Source organism: Xylocopa sonorina, chromosome 1 (genome assembly GCF_050948175.1).
Source record: "Xylocopa sonorina isolate GNS202 chromosome 1, iyXylSono1_principal, whole genome shotgun sequence".
Lineage (NCBI taxonomy): Eukaryota > Metazoa > Arthropoda > Insecta > Hymenoptera > Apidae > Xylocopa > Xylocopa sonorina.
Window position 1 is genome coordinate 11,025,475 of NC_135193.1, and position 18,710 is coordinate 11,044,184.

The 18,710-nt window shown below is 46.5% G+C and overlaps 1 protein-coding gene across 9 annotated transcripts in view; it reads left to right on the plus strand.

Annotated features, from left to right (window-relative positions):
- LOC143430277 (protein abrupt) overlaps window positions 1-18,420 on the plus strand; it is a 64,329-nt gene extending 45,909 nt beyond the window's left edge. For 4 of the 9 annotated variants that reach the window (XM_076906400.1, XM_076906389.1, XM_076906381.1 and 1 more), the window contains exon 8: window positions 7,749-8,749. In XM_076906400.1, the coding sequence (XP_076762515.1) occupies window positions 7,749-8,749 (1,001 nt within the window). Of the gene's footprint in view, window positions 1-3,290; window positions 3,809-5,001; window positions 5,588-7,748; window positions 8,750-17,961 lie in introns of those variants that run through there. The other 5 variants (XM_076906457.1, XM_076906419.1, XM_076906467.1 and 2 more) reach the window with 5 other exon arrangements.
- Window positions 18,421-18,710: the final 290 nt, after the last annotated feature.

Here is an 18,710-nt window from a genome sequence, read left to right on the forward strand (position 1 = left end):
GAGAGATGAACGGTCTCCTCTGGCCAGGAGATGTTCCTTGAAATAGAAAAGCACACGAATACCTTCCCCGTCGATACCCTCGATGGTTGTTCGCGGGATCGACGTTTTCAAGATACTTCGTTGCGTAAGACGAGGCAGACGGGCGAAGAAGTTCGCCGGAAAGACGAAGACATCGATCTTCGGGGTTTCCCTTCAGCCAATCAGCGTGCCGACTGCTTCTTGAGAAGCGAGTCCTCGTTAATGCAGCGCAATTCGTCGGAGCGACGCCGCTAATGGACTGGCGCAATCATCCCAGCCTCGCTACCGAACCTCCTTCCTCGACAACAGCATTCCTTCCTTCCTTCCTTCCTTCCTTCCTTCCTTCCTTTCTTCTTCGCCTGCTCTTCCCCACAGTCTCTCTGCATTCATTTCATAATCCTGTCACTCGGCATCCCGTCCTCTTTCTTCTTTTGTCGAGCTACCATCCGCCGTGCCTCAACGTCGCTTTTCATTTTTCTCCAATTTTTTTACCTGGTTCCCTCTAAAAGTAGAACGTTGCCCTTGTTCGTCTGCCTTTATTTCTCTTGCTGCCGATCTCTCTGATTTATTATTTCCCCGAGTTACCTTCTCTATTGGATGTTCCTTATTCCAGCCTGGCTTCTTTACTCTTTTAAACTTCGTTCTTTCACCGATACTTATCCATCGTCCCTGTAGCTCTTGCTGTCTGGTCGGGTGTACAGGATGTTTCAAAAATTACAGCAAAGAGCTTCCTCGATCTCTTAACGAAGACGCGGTTCTCTCGCCGTTTCGAGAGTGGAATCGATCTCCGAATCTCGATGGTGAGGCGACATTTTCAGATCGCTGGTTCTTTCAGCAGTTTCAAAACTGGACTCCACCGCTTTAGGAGCATCCTGTACTTGCCCATCACGCGTCTATATTTCATACCACTTTCGTGATGCTTCTGTCACACGACCGCTCCTCCCCCCACGTCCCCCGTATTTTCTCTTCCGGCTGGACGTTCCACCCCGTCTACCATCGTTCCCCGACGTTCTATCACTCTCTTCCGACCGATCGGCTCGGAGGCCCGTTGTAATCAACCGCGCACGTACACTTCCGACCCTAATCGATCGAACTCCGCTGGTACAATTACTCAGCCGACTATCTTACGTGATTCCACCCGTCGTAGAAAAAGTTTCCTTATCGCCAACCGACGTACGCTCGGTCCAATCCCTCCAACCCCTCGACGCCAACCGTTCGTGACGGGACTCTGCTCCCTGTAACGAGTCGAGAACGATCGGGGATATTAACGTCGGTTTTCGTCGCGTTGCAAATATTTGGGGCACAGGTGCCACTTTTATTGGGCCGTTCGGCGAGTTTGCTCTCGCGAGCGATAACGAGCGGGTACGATGGGAAGGATTCGAGGCTGGGGCGTGCGCGACCCTAATTCCACGCGAATCACGGCGTGGTCGATACGTAAATCATCGTTGAATACGGTTTCCCGCGGCCTGCCGCGTGCACCGTTCGCGTAATTCTAATAAATCGGCTCGTCACGCCGCTGTAAATCAGAAGCTGCGCCGCGCTCTCTACGCGTCGTGACCCGGCGCCCCGCTTCCGCCGCCCCTCGCCGCGCGAGGCTTCTTATCCGGGGCTATATTTCACGCGTCGGGCAAAAATTAATCCTTATCCAGGCTGATTCGACCGGCTCGCGGACGAACGACGTGTACACACTCGTAAATTAAACGCGGACTTTACCCCGTGGCGTCGATGGATCGGTGCAGGCAATCATCCCCCTCCGCGCGCGCGTTTCCACGGATGAGATCGTCCGACGGCGGTGCGACGGATCGAGAGGGGTGGCGAAGCTTACGGAAGACGATTTCGAAGGCGGATACCTGTCACGCCGCGCCTGTATATCCTCCTTCTCCTTTTACGTAATGAGACGTGCACGAAAGTGGGAGAGGCCTTTTGCTTAGAGATTCGTAGGAAAGATAGTCGTAACGAGCCGTAGAGGGTGGATCAATACGAGGGTTCTTACGTAGTTCGCTCACTCTCTCACTCTCTCTCTCTCTCTCTCTCTCTTTCCGACTGTCTCCACCTTTCTAGGTACACCATCTTCCTCTTCCTCGTACTCTTGCTTTCTTGTCTAACGGCTCCACCCTATCTTCCGGCTCCACTTATCACATTTCTTAAATCTTGGAACTTCCTTTCATCTGAATTTTTGTCTGTCACTGTTGTTTTTTTTCTTTGCTCTTTTATTTCTCTCTTTCTATTTTCTCTCTTTTCTTCTCTCTCTCTCTCTCTTTCTCTCTCTCTCTCTCACTCTCTCTCTGTCATCGAGAGCTTGAAGCGTACGAGGACGAAGGTGGCGACGATGCTCGTTGTGGCGGATTGTACGATTCTCTTCTACCATTTCATCGAAGCCACCATCTAAGCTATTCTCGAAGAAGCGTGGCCTCGTGAAGGCACTTCTGGCGAACGTCCCCTGTGACTGAAAATCGGACAGAATCCGAATCGAATACGTTCGAGACGCAACTGGAGTTGATCAGAGGCAACGAAAAGGGGAGTAAACGACGGGGCGATGATTCGATTTCGATGTTAAGAGGCTCTAGAATCCGAAGGAAGGGATCGCACAGGGTACACGCGTAGGCAGCTCCACCTAGCGTGATCTACGCGCGTGTTTCGCTACGAATCGACGTGATGGCATATATATATACGTTAATTTGTTAAAACGAAATGAACTGTCGACGGCTACAACATCATCGACATCAACATCGACAACAACAACAACAACACACCAAACATCCTACAACCGGGCATGCCTTGAGAGTACGAGAGTAGCCTGCGTGCGTGTGTGTCCAGGTATGAGAGTGTGTGTGCATGGAGCGCAGTGTGTGGCTGAGAAAGAGAGGAAGAAGATAGATCGATCGGGTACGATAGTGTGTGGCTCGAGGGTGTGGAGCACGATCGAGAGAGAAAGTGAGAGAACATTAAACCGTTGAGAGGAAGAGAGAGAGAGAGAGAGAGAGAGAGAGAGAGGGAGAGAGAGAAAGAACAAGGAAAGGGTCTCGTGTGAGAGGCGTGTGTTACTGCTGCGTGGGTGGATGTGTGTCGGTGGACAGAAAGGCCTAATGTGTTTGTACGACTGTGTACGAGATTATGTGTGCGTTGCGGAGAGCATGTGTTGGACGGAGACTAGAAAAAGTACAAATGGATGACAAAGAGAGAGAGCGAGAGAGAGAGAGAGAGAGAGAGAGAAAGTAACGAAAGAGAGAGAAAGGCGACAGAATCAACTGACGGGCACGTCCTGGTTGTAGGATCGGTGATGCCGAAGAGGGAGGAAGCCGCGATGGCGGCGGTGGCTGCGGCCGCCAGCGAAACTACGCAAGCCGTGGAGAATTTCGCGAGACTCTACACTGCGGCACTGCGCCACGACGATGCTAGGCCCCTATGCCGTTACTGCGGCAGGAGCTACTCGTCGCCGAGCAACCTTCGGCAACACGTGAAAAATGTCCACTCGAATTGGCCCCCGCCGGAGACGTGGCCGCAGTGCAACGTGTGCGGGAAACGGTGCAAGACCAAGCACTACCTGATCAATCACCAGCTACAGGCGCACGGGATACACCAACGGCCGAGCCTGAACAATCCGAATCAGCAGCAGCAACAACAACAACAACAGCATCAGTCGCCCTCTTCGTCCTCCTCGTTGCCATGAGTACGGTCCTCTTCGTCTGCCGTCCCGTTCACCTTGAACAACACCCGCAAGAGGCGATCCGCGACCAGATGAAGTCGGGGGTTCCTCTCCTGCGGGCTCTCGTCGATACAGGATGGTCTTAGTCGCCCTGCTATCCGGATTCCGGATTTTCTCCGTTGATCACCCCTTTTCACTCTTCGTATATTGTATATCCTATATCCACGGTAGAGACGGTTTACACGTACGTACGTAGCCACGTTGGATATCGTCGGGTTTGGTCAAAATCGTCGACGCGTTATTTTTACGGACGGGAGGATATCCGTGGAAATGGGACGACCCGGGTTGCGGCCCGGTTCGTATTTATACGTCGTCGACGGGGGAAGTTAAAAACGGTATGGACGAGTGACGTTCGAGGTGTGGCCGCCTGTATCAACGAGGTCACGTTCAGATTCCTATTTTCTACAGAGTTTAAACGATGGCAGACGAACCGATAACGGAGGATCCTCGCTCGATAATCGGAAGGGTTAACGAGAGATTTCTTTTTCTTTTTTTTCTTTTTTTTCTTAAGTGTAACGGGGGACACGCTTTACGTTCCACGTACACGCGTTGTCGTATGTATATGTGTATATGTGTCGAGAGAAGAGGGTACGCACGGGGCATGGTACGATAAACGCGGTAAGATCTTTGGCAAGTGCGATGAAGTTTCGCATGGTACCGAAACGTTGTCGAGGAAGGAGCAAAGGTATTTTGTTGAGTAACGTGTTTTAACGAAACGCTTACACACCTCCGCCACCTTCGAGCCGAAACGCGAGTCTGATTTTTAGCCTAGGGACTATAATATCCGGGGGGGAGCGTCGCGTTCAGCCACCCCACGCATACACGTAATATCCACAGAGAGAGAGAGAGAGAGAAAGAGAGAGAGCGAGAGCGAGAGAGAATCGAACGCTTTCCTGTAATAATCTGGCACGTGAGATTCTGCCGGGACACGTTCAAGCATCTCTCCTCCCTTCAGTATTCGATTTACGCGATGATTGCGCGAATTCCGCGCGGTCCTCTGTCTGCCAATTGCGCGCGATATCGAGCAGAGAGAGAGCAATTAGCGATCCGCCAGATATACCGGTAACCGTTAACCATTTGCGGGAGATGTAACCTCTCTAGATATTCCGCATGAATCAATCTGAGGGGGCGGGGGACCTACGGGGGCGGCGAAAGGGGTTAGAGGGTGGGAGTCATAGATTCGCGTGCTTTGGTATACTCTCTGTTTTTATTAGGGGTTGGGTTTGGGTTTACGGTGGTGGTGGCTGGTGGTAACGTTGGTGTGGTGGTGGTTGCAGATCACGGGCTCGATGAGGCAGAGGGCGCGGCTTACCACCACCACCACAGCCATCACCAGCAACATCATCGGCATCGTCATCATCATCCACTATCCGTTCCTCCTCCTCACCATCACCATCGTCAGGCGGTTCAGGAAGACGACCAGCAGCAGCAGCAACAGCAGCAGCAGCAGCAGCAACAACAAGAGCAGTCATCGACGACCACGGCATCGACCACGAACACGACCACGACCAAGTATCAACGGAACCCGGCTGACTACAGGCAACAGAAGATGATCCGTGATCATCATCAACAGCACGGTTACAAGTGTCCCCTTTGTTGTAGGACGTTGCAGGACATCAGCACTATGAGGGCTCACTTGGAGCATCATTATCCACGCGACTCGCCCACCTGTCCCGTTGCCTCTTGCGCCAAAACCTTTTCTCACCCCAACAGCGTGAGGAACCATATGCGTTTGAAGCATCCGGTGCAATGGGATCAGATTAAGACGCTGAGGTGGACTTACGTCTGATAGAGAGGCGTAGGACGGGCGCTCGGCAACTCTCTCGGTTACCTTGGATCCGCGTAGTCGGTCCCCGTTTTCTTTTTTCTATTATCTTCACACTTTTTCTTTAGAGATCGACGTCGTTCTCCGTTTTCCGTTTGTCGTTCGACTCATTCTCGTTCGGTTCTCGCCGTTACGTTTCTTTGATACCCGTTCGCGCGTTCCTTTTACTTTCTGTGTGTTCTTTTTTTTTTTTCTTTCTCTTTCCTCGATTCTTCTCTCGCGTATCGATCGCACGCACGTGACTCGATATCGTTTCTCGGACACGCGTCGGAGAGGGTGCGTTTCGACGAAAAGGTCTCGCGTGCCAGAGTCTATAAACGTTCGAAGGGGTTGTATACGTGAAATTACGAGCTGGTTGAATGTAAGTATACCATCGGTACCGGATAGAGGGGGGTTGGGGAGGAGGGGAGGAGGGTCGAGAACGATTTCAGGGCGAATTACGCCGAGGATGATTGTCCCTTTTTAGTGCTTTATTCTCGAGACGTCGCACAAGCGCCCACCTCCCTTCCTGACAATTAATGTCCACTGGAGAAGCGCACATTTTGTAAATATATTCGGGAGATTATTATTATATATATATAAAAAAAAAATGAAGAGAAGGAATATATTATATATATATATAAATATATATATAAAAATATAAATATAGAGAGAATATATCTATATATAAAGAGTAAATCTATATATATATATAGAAGAGAGAGAAAGAGTTGATTTTGTATAAAAAAAAAAAGAATAATGTACGAAGCAGTATTTCTAGTAGAGCCTGAGAGAAAAAAAAACAATGATAAAAACCGTAGTCAGACAAATAGAGATCGTGTAAAAAAAAGTGAAGTCGACGTTGATTGTAAGACTACGATGTCGACGACGATACATAAAATAACGTTTTAGGTTAACGTATCTTAAACAAGAGAAAACAATGTTCCTCTAAAGCTGAGTAAGCCAGCCTTACGTTAACGAGCGTAGTTTTTAAGGACGAGCGTAGGGAAACGAGTCCAGGGGTCTTCAGACGCGTGCGGGACGTAGTCGAATTTATAACGTAGCGATGAGAATTGGTGGAAATTATTTCAGGCGGTGAAAAGGTAGCCGGACAATGGCAGGAATGTAGAGTGTATCGATTAATCGAGACTAACTTTGCGATGCTTCCGTAATCGTTATCCGAAGAAACGCGATGCAATATTAATAAAGCGTATTTCACAGGACGTACAGACACACGAACATAGATACACACGTACACGTAACACACGCGTAGAGAAACATATATTAAATATATAAATATATATTAAACGACAGACGTGTAACGCGCGAGCGAACGTCGGAGAAACGATCGACCAGCACACGATGATGAATAGTCGATTCGAACAGCGCCTAGCCTTATTTTTCTACAGCCTTCTGTTTTTTCGTCAGTATTCCTTAGGTGAAGAATATTATCTAGACAGGTTAAGTTCTCTTCGACATACGATGTACGATAGTTACTAGAGGATACGCTGCGATTAAAATAACGAGGAAATATATAAATATATAAATATATTATATATTCGCGTGCACGAGTTGTTGGTCGCGCGAGTGATACTAACGAAGAGGAAACGATCCCCGTTCTTGACGCGTCGCGATTATTCAGGCTAGCTTCGAACGTTCTACTCATTTTACCGACAGACATGGAAAAATTCTCCCACGCGATCTTGCTTTGAAAAAAAAAAAAAAAAAAAAAAAAAAACAGACTTCGCTCGATCGAAACATCGCTCTCACAAGCGACAGCTCGTGCCACGGACAATGTATAGAGCATCATACGCACTATTTTAGCAGACACTAGCTAACGTAAGATTCTACGTAAGACACACGAAATGAAGTATATACTATTTAAGTAATGCTTTGTACAATAAAAGGTATTCAAAGAACCTGGTCATCGTCAATCTCAGTTCCACGGATTCACCTTTGTCGCTCGGCTCTAGCCAGCGGTTCCACGACGAAGTAGCTCTTTAGTTCTAGATCCATTTATTTCTATCAACGTCCAAGTTCTCAATTCTCTGGTCGTTCACTTTCTTTACTTTTAATCTCTCGTCTTACTTTCCACGATTCTCATCCAGGACTCTTCTATCCACTTAATTCGCCACTTCTACCAAGACCACCGCGACTACCGCGACCTCCGCCACGGGAAACTCGCCTTCATCAGCCATTTTGTTTCTCTTCTTTTTTCAGTAGCCCGCCGCAGTTTGGACATGATACGGGTACGCGCCACAGATCCACGTCCCTGCCCCAAGTGCGGGAAGATCTATCGATCCGCCCACACGTTGCGCACCCACCTGGAAGATAAGCACACGGTCTGCCCTGGCTACCGTTGCGTCCTATGCGGGACCGTGGCGAAATCGAGGAACTCGTTACACTCCCATATGTCCAGGCAGCATCGCGGTATCAGCACCAAGGATCTGCCGGTGCTACCGATGCCCAGCCCGTTCGATCCCGAGTTGGCGTCGCGTCTGTTGGCCAAGGCAGGTGTCAAGGTGAGTCCGGCCGAGTTGCGAGCCCGCGGGAGCCCCACGGGGCCTAGAAGGGGCGACATGAAGCTGGAGATACTACGCGGCGGCGCGCCCTCCGAGGCTGGCAGCAGCGTATGCGGCGGCGACGACCCGGAGGACCTCACGTTGCCGTTAAGCCTCAGGTACGGCTCGCCCACGCCCAACAACAACACTGTGATCACCAAAGTGACCGGCAGCAACAGCGGCACCAGCACCAAGAACTCGACGGCGACCGTGATCGCGGCCAAGTCCTTGGACACGATGCACGGTACCCGCGAGCCGAACACCGCGCCCCTCCATCCCTCTGGACACCTCCATCCGAGCCACCACAACGCCAGTGCGACGGGTTCCGCGATCCTGGACACTTACTTGCAGCTTATCGCGGAGAACTCCGGTTTCACGACGATGGGCCTGAGGCCGGAGCAGGCGGCGGCGGTCGCGGCTGCACACGCTGCCAAGGTGGCGCACATGACCACGCTGGACAAGCTGTGCGGCCACGGGATCGAGGATTACCCGATGATCGGCAGAGACGAGGGCCGCGTGCCTGGTGTGCACGACGATCGCCCGGACTTGTTGCAGGACAGGCACGGCGGACTGATGGAAGAGGGGGAGTCGTCCGCCGGCGAGGAGGACGATTTCAGCGAGAACGAGGAGCCGGAGATCGGTGCCGTTAAAGCTGAATAGGCCGAATAGGCAGGGGAATCGCGGTAACCACCGGCCCCAGAGCTCGTTGACACAGGTCACCCGATTAGGAAACCGCTTTTCGAGAGAGACGCGCGTGTTCGCGAGACTCGGCCGGGTCCTCGAACCCGCGCTTCTCTTCGTTGGCAGTCAAATCCATCCACTACCTCAGTAGAGACTTAACCTCCTGTTTTCTTTTTGTTGCGAGAGAGATAGAATTTTTGTTCCCAAAGATCGAAGAAGAAAGAGGATGAGAGAACGAAGTCATTATATACCGATCACACGTTCGAGTATACACACGTTTATCATAATACACACGCAGGCCCGATTTCAGATCGGTCGTAGAAACGAGTCCCTCCTTCGCTACGCTCGCGAAACGCCCATATCGAACCGCATCCACACGTACCATATACATACATACATACATATATATATACACACACACAGACACACATCTACGCGCGTATACAGTTTTTACCCCGTTTAAAATATTCCATCTGTCTACCTCAGTGAACACGATAAACGATAAGTGATAGGACAGACCAAGACGAATCTCATGGACGAAGAAAAAGTTTAAGCAGAAGAAAGGACAAAGAGAGAGAGAGAGAGAGAAAGAGAGAAAGGGAGAGGGACGATCACAGACGTGAACGAATGTATCGTCGATTTTAGTCACGTTACGAGAAATGATAGAAAAATGTTGCGGTTACGTCGTTCACGGATCGAACGATTGCTTCTAGAGAATCGGGGCGACTTCTCGATCGCCGCGAGAGCGAACCGAGAAGCCAGGCGGCGGCGAGGCAACTGTTTAATTCTTTTTATTTCCGAAAGATTTAAGAGAAAGAAAGAAAGAAAAAAAGTGAACGGTGACCGTCGCGAACACGCGACTCCCGAAAAGATATTATTATTATATTATTATTATTATTATATTATTATTATTATTATTATTATATATGAATGTTGAGGAAAAATATATATTGTCTAGATTTATAGAGAAGTTAGTGTACCACGACACGTACGTAAGTACACGAACACGCGTAATGAAACGGTGAGGAAGAACACATTTAAAGTAACGAGTAGAAATGGATACGTGTAGCGGCTAGGGTTAGCACCCCCTGTATTTTTTAGACGCGTGCACTTTCGAAAAATATACGCTCACGGTACATAGACACACGGACACGGACACGCGTACACCGACACCCACGGCATTACGTACATAAAACCACGTGCTCGCACCGTACCATTTTTTCGCGTACGGTAACGACACGCGTTTACGTACACGAGATGTGAGACACAGGAATTACGCGGTCGTATCGCGCCAATTAAGAAGTTGCGCTAGGTGCGCGAGGATTATCGCGATTGTTGATTGTCTTACTCGTTTTATCGTAGGGAAGTAGAAACGGGACGTAAAATGGAACGAGAACCGGGCGACTCGTCGTGTCGATCGTCGAGCTGGAAATCTTTCTAGCGATTTAATTCGATGGAAAAAGAGAACGTTCGTTTGCGTTCTCTCAAGTAATTCCGAAAGAACGAGGGGTAAAAAGTGTCGTTGTTACGGTAATGCGATAAGTGGCGTTCCATCGGGATTCCCGATAAATCGGAACAAGTAAATGACGTGAAATGTTTCTTGTTCGATGCTCGAGACGGTGTTTTGCTCGGTTCTGAAAACGGAATTAGGCGAAGTAGCGCGCGAACTTCGAAAAAGCCTCGACTTAGAGAGAATCCGAGATAACGCGAGCCCTTGTCGTTCCCTTCGTCAACTCGTGCATTTTCCATCTTCATATTTTTTTCTCTTTTATTCGACTGTCCTCGTCGATCGAACGAATGAAGAAAATGAAAATTCACCCCAGGGCTTGCCATGACCTTTCCTAGTACTTAAGTTCTTTTTCGGCTTCGACGATTTTCCCTGTCTCCTCTTTTGAGGGATTCGCACGACTTTCTAATCGCAGACAAAACCTTCTCGTCTTCTAACGATTAGCTGCTCGTGCAGTTTCATTTTTCTACTTCTGAAGAGTAAAAAAGAAGAAAAATAATGAGAGGAAAGGAGAGGGACGCGAGGGGAACGACAAGAGTCGCGGTTAGACCGAGAACCACGAGGGATCTTTGGTTTTTCTCGCTCGTTTCGCTCCTTCTGGAGCATTCATGGGTGTTATTCCGCATTCTTAAGCTTGTCGTTAGCCGTGAGTCATCTCGATCAACGATCTCCCTCATAGTTCATGTTAATTATACCTCTCGGTTAACGTCTCATTCCTTATTTCATCCTTTTATAGCTCGACTACAGTTTTGTCCATTCGAGTCGCTCTGATCACACTTGATTTTCGTAAATTACCATTCGTAAATTTCTCTGAACGTGATTCTCGTTCTTCGAGCGATCGTCTCGTCGAAGAAGAGGCAGATTCGAGCTCGTAGATCGCAACTGCCGCGTGCGATTTCGTGTCCAGGCTCGAGAAGTATAATAATAAAATGGTTCCTACTAATTGAATACATACACGAGCTACTTTGATTTGCGGTATACCTTGAGAATACACATATTATATATATAAATATTATATATATATACACGTAATTAGATATGCCTAGGAGAGAAAAGAAACTTAGCAATACGTAGTGGCGCAGCGCGGTTTGAACGAAGGATAATCTTCCGTTTCACGTTCTTTATGATAATGATTATTATATTTCGTCCCGTTCTTTTTTTGTTTTTTTTTACGTTTCTTTTTTTGTTTCTGGTTCTGGCGCGAGTGTGCGTGGAGAGCAGAGAGAAAGAGTAATACGAATGACAGCGGTGCAAGCGAGAAAATCAATTATGGCTGACGACTTAACGACGAACCATCCAGGTTGGACACCTACTTTTCCCCTGTTTCTCGTTTTTTTTTTTTTTTCGTTTCTTCGCCTAGGTTTAGTAGGTTGTACACAATACTCGGAGTATACTAACCCAATCTTAGCCTGTAAGAGCATTTTATCGATGGAACAGAGGCACTCTCAGTGACTTTGTCTCAACCGCCGACGATCAAGGGATACGTTGTTCACGAGCGATACGCAAAACTTTCCGTGTATCACGTGCGATTACGATACGTCCAAAATAGATAAGTGGGAAGGAGGAGTTGTACGTAGATTCGGGAAATCTAAATTGACGATCGACCGTGGATCGTGCGCGAGACGAGAGAATTTTTTCGGCGAGCCATTCGAGCGTCCGTCTCGCCCCTTCCTCGCATCAATCTTCGAGCCGTGCATTAGTGACTTAAGCTGTATCCGACGAGAGATAATTTTTATCCGAGACAATAATTACGCGAACACGTGCTGGATGGACGTTGACGAATTGTCAGATTCTTATCAAGAGAGAAGGTTCGGGACGGGGGAAATTCTCTCCAACTTTTTAAACCTTATATTGTACATAACGCGAGGGTATTTGTATACGATCGGAACACTTGTATACGAATCGCGCGAGGAGGCCACGGAAGCTAATCGATTCGTTCGGCAATTTTTATCGCGAGTCCTCCGAGCGCGCTGTTTTTAAACGCTTGCTTACGAAGCAGCGAGATGTTTTTTAATCGCTCGTTTCCCGCAGACGGATCCACGAGTCGTCGCGAGACCGCGAAGTTACTGGGAAGCTTCGTAGATAGACTAGACGTTTCTTCTTTTTTCTGTCGGATCGAAGGAGAGAATGCGGGAATGATCGATCGAGACGCGAGACCAGGTCTAATCGGTACAAAGGAACCACTTCTTGCCTTGAATAAGCTCTCTATAAATGTTAACAGATCAAGCGCGATCGTGTCGCGGGACAAAAAACAAAAGGGGGGTAAACTGAAATCCGGTTGAAGAAAACGGAATAAAAAGGAAAAAGTAAAATAAGGAAAATTCTTCGCAAAGTACAAATTTATCCGCGAGAGGAGATGAGAATCTTGAAAAGGAAGAGAATAAATTAGGAAACAACAGACAATGATCGAAGGAGGAAGCTAAAAGGGGTTTTCCAAGTATCGTTGAACACGTTTGTAACAATCGTCTGCCCGTGAAATTTAAAGGACGATGAGAATGAAATGGGAAATCGAGTCGCTCGTTTTCCTTTTGTGCCATTTGTGAATACACTTAAATCGAACGCGACGCGTTTCAAGACTTTTAGTTTCTTTTTTTACTTTCGTTCGATTGTTTCTCCCTTTCCGGTCACCGACCGACCAGGAGGAAAGGCCGCGCAGAATCTGTCGCAACCCCCGTTATTTCATCCCTCCCATGACGATCAACGAATCGTTCACGCGATCGTTCGACCGCGTGCAAAGTTGATGAACAACACAGTGATCTCGTCGATAGACTTTCTTCTTCGTATTTTCATTAGTTTTTTTGTTTCGTCGTCGATTTTCGTTTTCTTTTTCTGTTTTTTTTTTTTAACTGTACGAATAGGAGCGATAGTTACTTCGATGTAATTGTCGCGTAATGTACGTTACACATACGGACGCATACACAGCACACGTACACACGTATACACGTCGAAAATACACTATCACATGTACAGGCAGCATTACAGCATTATAGTTAAAAGAGGGTTGGCCGGGTGCGTTCGTCTCCTCTTCAGAGTGACAGATTCACGCCCCACCCTGCAGATCATAGTTTTCTACGACAGTATTTATATAGCTATATATTATATATATATATTATATATATGTGTATACAGACACAGAGGTATATTGTATGTATATACGAGATGTACATATACATATTAAATATTTTTACACGAACGCCCCCGACCCCTACGAGAGCACCCTGCCACCCCAATAAGCCCCCCCTCGCCCCTCAGTCGGGTGTATATCCCCAGGTTAAATAGTCCGTTGAACATAGTTCGCAATAGTCACTTGGAATAGAAATACCACCAACTACAGTATTGCAATAGTTGTTAGAGAGACAATCGTGTGCGTGTTACCACGAAAAAACGCTCCCCGTACGGAATGATCGAACATAGTTCTATCGATTACCTCGCGCGAATGAGAAAGGAACGAACGTGCGCAAGTTCGCAGCCATCGCGGATATCACGCGGGTGAGAACAGTCGGAAGGAACAACAGTACGAAACAATTGTTAACTCGCGAACGATCGAAAATCGTCCGGCGACATTAAATGTTCACGATTTCTGATCGTCGCCAGGATAGGGATCGGTGAACGTTTAAGGATTAAGGACGATTCGATGAGATAAGAAGCAAAATTGTTTGTTCAGCGTTAGAGTCGAAGGAAGAGCCGTGGCTGGCGCACGACAGAAAACTCCTCGTCGACGACATCGGGAACGGTGAACGCGCGCGGTTCTCTCGGTAAATCGACAATAATAAACTAGCGTGCGTGTCGGTGCTCGTAAAGGCCGAATCGTACGAGTGCGCTCACCCCCGCGCGGCTTTACGGTTGATTGTAAAGACGGATTAACGACGTCGTAAACGCGGCTAAGCCTTTCGCGAATTGTCTGCCAGTCGAAAGGTTCGCTCGGCTCCTTGGGGAGAATGCAAATAAGCATCCCTCGCCTGGGGAGGGGGCGGCGGAATACTCTTGGTAACGAAATAAAAACGACCCATAAGGCCTTCGATCGGGTCTCGAGAACCTGGCCAGCGATTTCGCTCGCGATGGAGAAAATAATCGTGGCGGGTAATCGTGGATCGTCGTGTCCGACTAGTATAAACGGGTATTCGTGGAGACTGCCAATGATCGTCGTAATTGGATGATAATAGATCGAAATTTCACGGTGCTCTTCCGTTCTCTACTCATGAAATGACAGCAATTGGTAGTCGACGATAGTATCCCGTCGTGCGTCAGCCTTCGACGAATACGGCGACGTTTCTTCTTTTTCCATTCCGCGAGGAGGGTAGCGAGCTGCCATCTCGGATACTCGAACACCGGCACGATTAAACGACGCATCGTTGTAAATGTAATAACAAACTCAGGAAATCTGAAGCAGCCAGGCCGTGATACTATACTTATAGAAACTACTACTACTGCTACTATTACTACTACTACTACTACTACTACTACTACTACTACTACTACTACTACTACTACTACTGCTACTACTACTACTATTACTACTACTACTACTACTACTACTACTACTACTACTACTACTGCTACTAATACTACTACTACTACAACAACTACTACTACTACTACTACTACTACTACAGGTGTGATTCTTTGCGTTAAAACAGACGCTCGAGTGATTCGCGAGCCAGCGTCTATTCTGTTTTGTTTCGTTTGTTTGTTTGTTTCTTGTTTGTTACGAGATTTTACACTGGCAAGTGGCGAGGCGTGCGCGCGCTGTATCCGCGAGTTGACGAGCGGCCCAGTGAAACCGATCGAAGCTGTCCCGTGCGAGCGTGAAATCCGCCGAATCCGTCGTTCGTTGAGAAAGATCTGAAATTTTGTTCGTTCGTATCCACGATTGGGTCCTGTTTAGAAATCATTGAATGTAGACTGTCCGTGTCCTCGGTTTGTCGTTGCGACAGCTGACAGCGGCTGAATTCTGTTTCACGAGTCGCGCGCGTCGATAAGGGATACGCGGGTGAAAGATAAAAAAAAGAAGGGAAAAGAGAAATGATTGTGAAAAACACCACAGCTACCTCCATGTTAATTAAATATCAGTCTTCTTCTCGCGCTATACTCACGCTCATGATTACCTAAAGCATACGTGAACTTTTACGATGTTCGGGGGACCGAGTCAGATCGTCCCGTGGAAACCATACGTCTACGTAGCGGGTATATATTACCGTATAATTATATATACACAAGGTTTACACATAGTCAGAAGCGCGAGATAATAAATATAGCTTCCACGGATTATATAGGTTTAAGAATTTGCCACCTTGAGCGGAACAGTCCGGCCGAGGCGGGGAATACAATAAAACGTGTAGAAGAAGGAAGGGTGTGTGGAAGACGAATTAGTCGAAGAAGTCTCGCGTTGGAGATTCGAACGAGAATTCGTGGACGTCGGTCGCGTTTCGAAGTAAAAAAATTGCGCGTGCGTTGTTCAAAGTGATTCACACGATTCGGGCAAATCGATCGGGTAGAAGATTTAAAAAAGAGAGCACAGTGTTTCCATATGTTTGACGAGTACAAGTGTCGAAGCGTCTGATATGTTATCCCTCCGAATGCTTGGGAGCCATCACGCCCGCTCGAGTAGAATTACGACGAGACGTCGCGTTACGGATTACAATGGAGCTACCTCAGTTTTACGATAGATTTTATAAAAAAGCGGATAGGCAGACATCGATATTAGACTTGCGTTCGAGCTGCATTTTTTCGCTGAAAGTGGACAACTTTATTCACTGCCAACCCCGTCCGACCCGGCTGTTCCGCGAGCGACAGTGCTGAATTCCAAAATCACAATGCAATACGTTGTACTTACACTCGTTTTTACGCGTTGACTCGTCGATATATACCGGTTAGTGATTTTACTGCTGCATTAAAAAGAGAGAACAAGAGATAGAGAGAGAAAGAATGAACGAGAGAGAGAGAGAGAGAGAGAGAAAGATAAATCAAGAAGGAATATGATCATTTCTCGCGTGAATGTGTAAATGCGTGACGCACGACGTACATCGTATGAAAGATATAGACAGATTGAGAAAAAGAGAGAGAGAGAGAGAGAACGAGCGAACATGTAGAGATTTAAAAAGTACGAGACGACGAACAGGTTGCGTGATAAAGAGAGAATGTGAGGATCGAATAAAAAGAAAAAAAAAGGAAGAAAGCAAAAAGATCGTTTGGATGGCCTCCTATTATACGCATATAATTATATATTATTAGAAAATGAGAGAAAAGAGAAAAAATATAAAATATACCCATCTACGTGATATTTTACAGAGGACATAATCAGAGACGCATCGTAACCATAGACATATAATTATTATATTATATATTATATAATAGAGAGTCTTTCTAGTGGTAGAGAAATCAACAACACCTAACTTATTTTGTAACTCGTCGACGGATCTGAGGAAGAGGAACACGGTCGCGTGGCGAAACCAATGAGCGTGCAATTCTCGACGTACGGCGTGACCAATTAGAGTAAAAGATATCTCATCGCGCTTGGTTCTCACACCGTCGCCTCCAGACAGTGCTAGAATCTTTCACTACGATCCTGACGTGAAGGAAACTTGACAAGAAAACAAACAAAAAAAAAAATAAAAAGAAGCATATATATATATATTTCCAAGGAAATGTCTTCATTTAAAGTCCATTACTTTTTGAATTACGGTTCGTTCCATTGCCGCTAAACAAGCTCGACTAATCCAATTTAAAATTGTCCCATCATAATTGACAATGACTTCTGGTAAAATAAAAACGCCACGCGGGTGGAACTTTCCTCAGAGCATACTTTTGTCATCGTTTCCTTCGCGCAGGCAAGTCGTATGTTCGTTTTTCATTTTTTTTTTTCAATTTTTTTCTTTGCTCACTTAACTTCGGATCGTCGATACACACAGGGGGCCAGTGAAACACGTCGTCCGTCTGCGAAACGTATCAAACGTGCTTGTTTTATATCGTTATCGGCGCGTTCTTCCCGTAATCGTATCGGTAGCTGCGAACGTGGCTCGCTTATATCGATCGCGGTGAACGAAGACGAAGTTGAAGAGGATCGAGCGGAAGTAGAAGAAGAGAGGATATCGCGAACGTACGAATCGAGGATGTAAAGAAACGAAACGTTGTTGCAAATTTTTGCGAGATCACGAAGAACTTAGACGTCGCGAGGAGACAGTGAAATGGAAATAATTGAGGAAAGAGGAAGTGAAATATGGAGTGAAAAGAATTGAGAAACGGAGGGCACTGATCATCGGCCCCGTCACCGTGACAGAAACGCCATCTCGTCCTTTACTTTGCGGTTAAACTATCATTAAGGTGCTTCAATATTGTTACGTTACGTTTTTTATTACCGTCATTTAATATTAATGTTATTATTATTATTATTATTATTATTATTATTATTATTATTATTATTATTATTATTATTAATATTATCATCATTATCATTTCATTATTATTATTAGCTTCGCTAGATCGTGTTTAGGAAGGATGTACATCTGTCTCCTGGCAGGGAATCGAGAAAAAGAGAGACTTAAAATGAGTGAGTTAGTGTTATTTCGTGGGCATTGAATAGAATACGTACATACATAGATGAAAATCATTGACAGCTGAATTTATTCTTTTATCCGTTTCGTTTGTTTTAATGTCTTCGTAATTTTTTTTATTCTTTTTTTTTTAGATCAATTTTTTGCCCACATTTCTCGCCATCGAGGCAGAGGTAGTCTTGCTGTACGTGAACGAGCCAGTATGTCAGATATAACCTGTCTTTCTTTTTCCTGAATTCTACGTTTTTCGTCTTCCCGTTTTTCTACCCTCCCCCCTTTTTTTTTTAATTTTGTAAATATATAGTAAATCGTATAGTCTATTTATCTATTATCGATCGTTGTCTCCTATCCACGAATTGTTCTCTCAAGTTTTACGTTTTTTTTTCTCCTTTTTTTTGTAATCCCTTCGCAATTCTGTTCTGTTTCCCCTCTCTCCCTCGCACGTACTACGTTACTACTTTTATGTTCTCTACGTTTTTCTTTTTTTTTGCCATTCTTAGCATGTAAGCCATCCAACTTGCCAATACGATTACAATAAAAGTATGTTTAGAAAGGAGAGAAACTGCTGCGTTCAGTTCACGCCCATGTTTTATTTCAGTTAACTTCTGTTCTGGTTCGTTTCGAGCGTAAGTATTCAGACGGGCCGTTTCATTTTCACGATTCTCGAGACACGGTAAGTGAGAGACTCGCTTTCGTGGCGAACTTACGTCGGAAAATCGAACAGGAAACGCTCGAAAGAACAGACAAACGTGGAAATTCTAAATTTTCCCTCTACTCTTCGATTCGACCAATTTTCAAAATTCAAAATCACGCCGTACGCCGAATCATCGATCCAGTTGCCACCCCAACTAAGTCTCAAAGTACAAAATTATCCGTGCAATTA